The sequence below is a fragment of the Geotrypetes seraphini genome, chromosome 3 (genome assembly GCF_902459505.1).
Source record: "Geotrypetes seraphini chromosome 3, aGeoSer1.1, whole genome shotgun sequence".
Lineage (NCBI taxonomy): Eukaryota > Metazoa > Chordata > Amphibia > Gymnophiona > Dermophiidae > Geotrypetes > Geotrypetes seraphini.
Window position 1 is genome coordinate 403,641,776 of NC_047086.1, and position 6,000 is coordinate 403,647,775.

Consider the following 6,000-nt stretch of genomic DNA (forward strand, 5'->3'; position numbering starts at 1 on the left):
TTAAAAGCAGAACTAAGCATCGGAAAAGAGACATGTTTGTAACTCGACTTTAAACTTATCCGTTGTACTCAATAATCGGTGAACCAAGGGTATCGTCAGAGTTCCAAAGTTGTGGACCTTTTACAGAAAAGGTAGCAGTTCTAATATGCTCAAAAGACGTACAAGAAGAGACTGGAAGCTAGTTTTAAAAAAGATTTGGACAAGTTCCTGGAGGAAAAGTCCATAGTCTGCTGTAGGGGAAGCCACTGCTTTTCCTGGATCAATAGCATGAAATGTTGCTACTCTTTGGGGTTGTGCTATATACTGCTGACCTGGATTGGCCCCCATGGAAACAAGAAACTGGGCTGGATGGACCATTGGTCTGACCCAGTAAGGCTATTCTTACTCTCGAGGAGAGGAGGGACAGGGGAGATATGACACAGATGTTTAATTACTTGAAAGGTATTCATATAGAAAAAAAACCCCGGTAGAGATAAAGAACAAAATGACAGATAATATACGTACATAAGCATGGATGAAGGAGAAAAAGCCAACATGGACTCAGTCAAGGGAAATCTTGCCTCACCAACCTACTGCATTTCTTTGAAGGGGTGAATGAACGTGTGGATAAAGGTGAACTGGTTGATATTGTGTCTTTGGATTTTGGAAAGGCACTTGACAAAGTACCTCATGAAAGACTTCTGAGGAAATTGGGATAGGAGGTCATGTCCAATTATGGATTAAGAGTGGGTTTAAATGGTCAATATTCTGAATGGAGAGGGTAAATAGTGGGGTTCCCCAAGGGTCTGTGCTGGGGAGGCCCTCACTCCCTCACTATCAATGATCTAGAGATGGGAATAACTAGCGAGATAATTAAATTTGTTAAAACGCAAGAGGATTGTGAAAAATTGCAAGAGGACCTTGGGAGACTGGGCGTCAAAATGGCAGATGGCGTTGAATGTGTGAGCTGGTGCAAAGCGATGCATGTGAGAAAGAGGAATCCGAACTGAAGCTACGTGATGCTGGGTTCTGTCTCAGGAAAAGGATCTCAGTGTCATAGTTGAGGATATGGTGTAACCCTCAGTTCAATGTGCGACGGCAAACAAATAGAAAGTTAGGAATGATCAGGAAAAGAAAGATGAAAATGTTATAATGCCCTTGGATCACTCCACGGTACGGCCGCACCTTGAATACTGTGTGCAGTTCTGGTCACCATATCTCAAAAAAGATAAGGCAGAATTAGAAAAGGGTGAAAGCGGCTAGGGCTCTTCAGCTTGGAGAAGAGACGGCTCAGGGGTGATATGATAGAGGTTTATCAAATACTGAGTGGAGTGGAAAAGGTAATTGTGAATCACTTGTTTACACTTCCCAAAAATACTAGGACTAGGGGGCATGCGATGAAGCTACTAAGTGGTAGATTTAAAACAAGCTAGAGAAAATATTTCATTGCACAATGTGAAATTAAACGCTGGAATTCATTGCCGGAGAATGTGGTGAAATCAGTTAGCTTAGCGGGTTTAAAAAAAGGCTTGGATAGTTTCCTAGAAGAGAAGTTCTCAGGCCATAATTGAGATGGTTTGGGGAAATCCATAGTAACATAACAGATGATAGCAGATAAAGACCCAAATGGTCCATCCAGTCTGCCCAACCTTACCCACTCTTTAAATTACTGATTCCATTTAAATTTCCTTTTTCTTTTTCTTAGCTATTTCTGGGCCAGAACCCAAAGCTCTGCCCAGTACTGTGCTTAGTTTTCATCTACTGAAGTCTTTGTCAAAGCTCACTCCAGCCCATCTAAACCATCCCAGCCACCAAAGCCCTCCCCAGCCCATCCTCAACCAAATGGCCATATACAGACACAGACCATGCAGTACTGGCCTTAGTTCTTCAATATTTATTATTATTTTCTGATTCTAGATCCTCTGTGTTCGTCCCACGCTTTTTTGAACTCTGTCACCATTTTCCTTTCCACCACCTCCTTCTGGAGCGCATTCCAGGCATCCACCACCCTCTCCATAAAGAAGAATTTCCTTACATTGCTCTTGAGTCTACCACCCTCAACCTCAAATTATCCTCTGGTTTTACCATTTTCCTTTCTCTGGAAAAGATTTTGTTCTACGGTAATACCTTTTAAGTATTTGAACATCTGAATCATCCACCACTTATTCCTAGGATAAGCAGCATAGAATCTGTTTTGCTGCTTGGGATCTAGCTAGGTACTTGGGACCTGGGTTGGCCACTGTTGGAAACAGGATGCTGGGCTTGATGGCAATTCTTATGTTCTTAAATCTTTTCTAGAGAAAGGAAAATGGTAAAACTAGAGGGCAAGAATTGAGGTTGTGTGGTGGCAGACATAGGAGTAATGTTAGGAAATTCTTTTCCACTGAGAGGGTGGTAGATGCCTGGAACGCCCTCCCGAAGGAGCTGATGGAGATGAAAACGGCGACAGAATTCAAAAAAGCGTGGGATGAACAAAGAGGATCTCTAATTAGAAATAGAATGGCCAGTAAATGGGCAATTCTGCACGGTCTGTGTCCCATATATGGTGGTTTGGTTTAGGATGAGCTGGGGAGGGCTTTGATAGAAGCTCCGGTGACAGGATGGTTAGGATAGGCTGGAGTGGGCTTCAATGGCAACTCCGGCAGTGGGAACCTCTAGGCCAACTTCTATGGTCTATTGCCAAGAAATATTAAAGAAAAGTCAATTTAACCATGAAGGTATAAATGAGTGTGTCTATTGGGCAGACTGGATGGACCGTTCAGGTCTTTATCTGCTATCATTTACTATGTTACGTTATGTTCTCTCCTCAACATGAGAGATCTAACCGAGAAAAGATAACTGCGACTATATTGTACCAGAAGCAAAACAAACAAAAACCAACGAGACTTGCAGTGAAACAACAGCAAAGCAAACCGCAAGAAAATGTACAGGGGGCAGGAATTTATTAAAAGGACCAAAAAATAAAAGTTTAAAAACAAATTGCATACAATGCGTAAATGATGTGTATCCAAGACAACTGGTCGCAATGTTTCTGTGGACCGGACCCAACGCGGTCTGTGTATCGAAGAAACACTCCTTTCTCAGGGGTCCCTATTGGTGGTACACAGAGTTGAATTCTTCTTCTCCCCTGATTTTCTTTACGATATCTAATCTGGCTCTCTGATACTCTGTGTACCCTGAGGATGGAGTGTTTCTTCGAAACACGGACCTTGTTGGGTCCGGTCCACAGAAACATTGGGACCAGTTTTCTTGGATATACATCATTGACACATTTTATGCATTTTGTTTTTAAACTTTTATTTTTGGTCCTTTTAATAAATTCCTACACTCTGTACATTTTCTTGCAGCTTTTTCTTGTATGCTATATTATACCAGAGACACATAAGATACTGAGTTCATGGCTCATTAGCAGTAGGGTAGAATCATCTCTGTCTTTCAGCAAACCAGTCACTATAGGGCAGGAAGAGCTAGAATTGTGGAACTCACTCGCTGAAATGGGAAGTGGTCCAAATTCATTTGAGCAGCTGGTGGTTGCTTTGTCTCTCTCTCTTTGTCGTCCTCTTCTCTGTCCTTCCCGACCAGCACCTACAGCCAGGTGGAAAAGGTCAGCAGGCATTCATATGCATATGTTTTCCCCTATGACAGACTCCGGAAGAGCGTTCCAGTTTTCTACCACTCTCTGGGTGAAGAAGAACTCCTTTACGTTTGTACGGAATTTATCCCCTTTTAACTTTACAGAGTGCCCTCTCGTTCTCCCTACCTGAAAGGATAAGGCCTAACCTTAGGTAGGGGCGAGAGAGCCTCACACTGCCAGGGGCCCCGTGGCCTGCCATGCCTTCCCTTTCTCTCCACCCCTGAGGTCTTCCTCACCTGTCCGCTCCAATTTTAAAATATATTTTGCTGTACAGTGGGTCTGTGGCATTCCTGGCACTGTCCCTCTGCTGTGGTCCGTCCAGGCGATGACAGAAAGTTGCATCAGAGGAAGGCAGACGGCAACAGAAAGAGAACGCCGAGAAGGCCGCAGACGGGGTATCAGAATCGCTGTCACTGGCGAACCCTGCACAGCAAAATACATTTTATAAGTGGAGTAGGAAGATGAGGGAGACTTTGAACAGGGATGGAGAGAAGGGGAAGACATGGCCCTCTGGAGCGGCTGTTTTCAAAGTAGACCGGGGAAAGGGGTTTCAAAGAGAGGGGATGAGGAACGGGGAAGAAATGAGGGGCCAGGACTCTTAAACCTCAATGTTGTCTTGACAGAATAATGCAAACACAGGTGCCTCCCAGACTTCCTACCCAGGTGACCTGTCAGAAAATTCCTCTTTATACCGCATCCAATCAGAATCCGCTGAGGCAGAGGCGGGTGTTTTGTTTGTAGGGCAAGGATTCGCTACCCATTCCTCAGGACATCCCCACCCAGTCTAGTTCTCAAGATACCCACAATGACTAAACATGAGACAAATGCTTCCGTTGCTATGCAAATGTATCTCATGCATAGTCATTGTGGATATCCTGAAAGCCTGACTGGCTGGGTGTGTCCCTAATGCCTCGGAGCCCTGAGCGTTACATCCCGTTCTGCCTGCTCTTCTGAGTTTCCCATTTTGCTTCTATCCATTCTCTATGGGACTCTCTAAGCAGTGGCGTAAGTAAGGCCCTAACCTCTCTTACCTTGATCCGAGTCTTCGGTCTGGTCTCACAGGTGACGCCAGTGAAGGACGCAGGCTCCATCCCTCTACTTCTGCAGCTGTTGTTGTTATTCAGGTTCTTATGAGGAACCTGAGGCCTGCGTTCCAGCTCCTCCAATTCCGCCTGGGCCCTGGGCTCCCAGTGACTGTTGGAGAGTGTGATCTTTGTAATGGTGCGCACTGGTGAAACCTGGTTGAGTCTGTTTTCTTCCACGGTGTGGTTTCTGTGGCACCCGAGACTGGCCACAAGAAAGGGGCGCTGGGGGAAAGGGGCCACCTGGGCCCGGGCTAGGTAAGGAGACACACGATCCCTTAGGTTCTGGTGCAGGGTGCAGGCCTCCTCAGCAGCCCCGCTCCTCGGTGGGGAGAGTTTAGTGCTGATGCAAAAGGGCTGCACTTTGTTGACCTTGTTTCCTGACATTACTGTAAGGTCAGCAGCATCCACAGGAGATCACAGGGTCCACGCCCATCTGCACTGACCAAGAGTGAACCATGCTGAACTCCTTGCGCCCAGGTCATCAGCAGACCGAGAAGAGCAGGAAAAGAAAAAAAATGAACAAAATCAGAGGCCAAGAGGGATGCGGGTCTTGTCAAAGTCCTCCAGCAAAGAGAAGAAGAGGAGTTACAGGGGCTTTGAAGGGTGGAGCCACATCACCCTTATCCTGGAGCTTCCTTCAGCAGCCAGTATTGGGGAGGTACTGGGGAAGGGGGAGAGGGATGTGGCAGGTAAGCTGGAGAGAGAGGGGGGAAGGGAATGTTTGTTGACAAGCTGTCCACCCTCAAGCGCAGGCGTTGAATGCTGGGGAAGGGGAGGGGGTTCCTGGGGTCAGGGTGGAGGTATTGTCGGTTCTGGGATTTTTTTCCTTGATTGGTCAGGATTCAGGGTGTCGCTTGTTGCTATAAAGGTGGGGGGGGGGGCTGCTGCATGGTTTGGGTAAGACTTTAAGGATGTCGGTCATTCGGTTGTCAGAAGGGCGGGTGTGGCAGGTTTGGGGGTTCACCCTTTGCTCAGTCCACCCTCTTGCGCAGGTTCAGGATGCAGAGAAGGCAGGTGAGCACTGCTTGGCGAGACTCTTCGGAAGTGATCCGTCTCCAGACGTGCTGGAGGAGGACGGCGAATCGGGCTCCTGCCCAGCGTAGCCCCCGAGAGATGAGCTGTAGCCCAGACGCAGCAAGTCTGCTGCCCAGCAGCCGGATCAGGAGGGTGCGGAGGAGAAGCAGGAATGCAGGCATGCTGCTTCCACAGTCTGTCCAGAGACCCCCCTCGCTCAGCTCTGCGGAGAGGAAAGACAGAGGAAGGAATGAAAGAGCCGTTACAGGCTGGATCGCATCCCAGAGC

General features: G+C 47.0%; 1 protein-coding gene across 1 annotated transcript in view; it reads right to left on the reverse strand.

The window, feature by feature from the left end:
- LOC117357306 overlaps nucleotides 1-5,082 on the reverse strand; it is a 94,276-nt gene extending 89,194 nt beyond the window's left edge. The window contains exons 1-2 of the mRNA XM_033937677.1: nucleotides 4,645-5,082; nucleotides 3,466-3,564 (exon numbers count right to left, since the gene is read on the reverse strand). Coding sequence (XP_033793568.1) covers nucleotides 3,466-3,564; nucleotides 4,645-5,082 — 537 coding nt within the window. The remainder of the gene's footprint in view (nucleotides 1-3,465; nucleotides 3,565-4,644) is intronic.
- Between the last annotated feature and the right edge of the window lie 918 nt (nucleotides 5,083-6,000).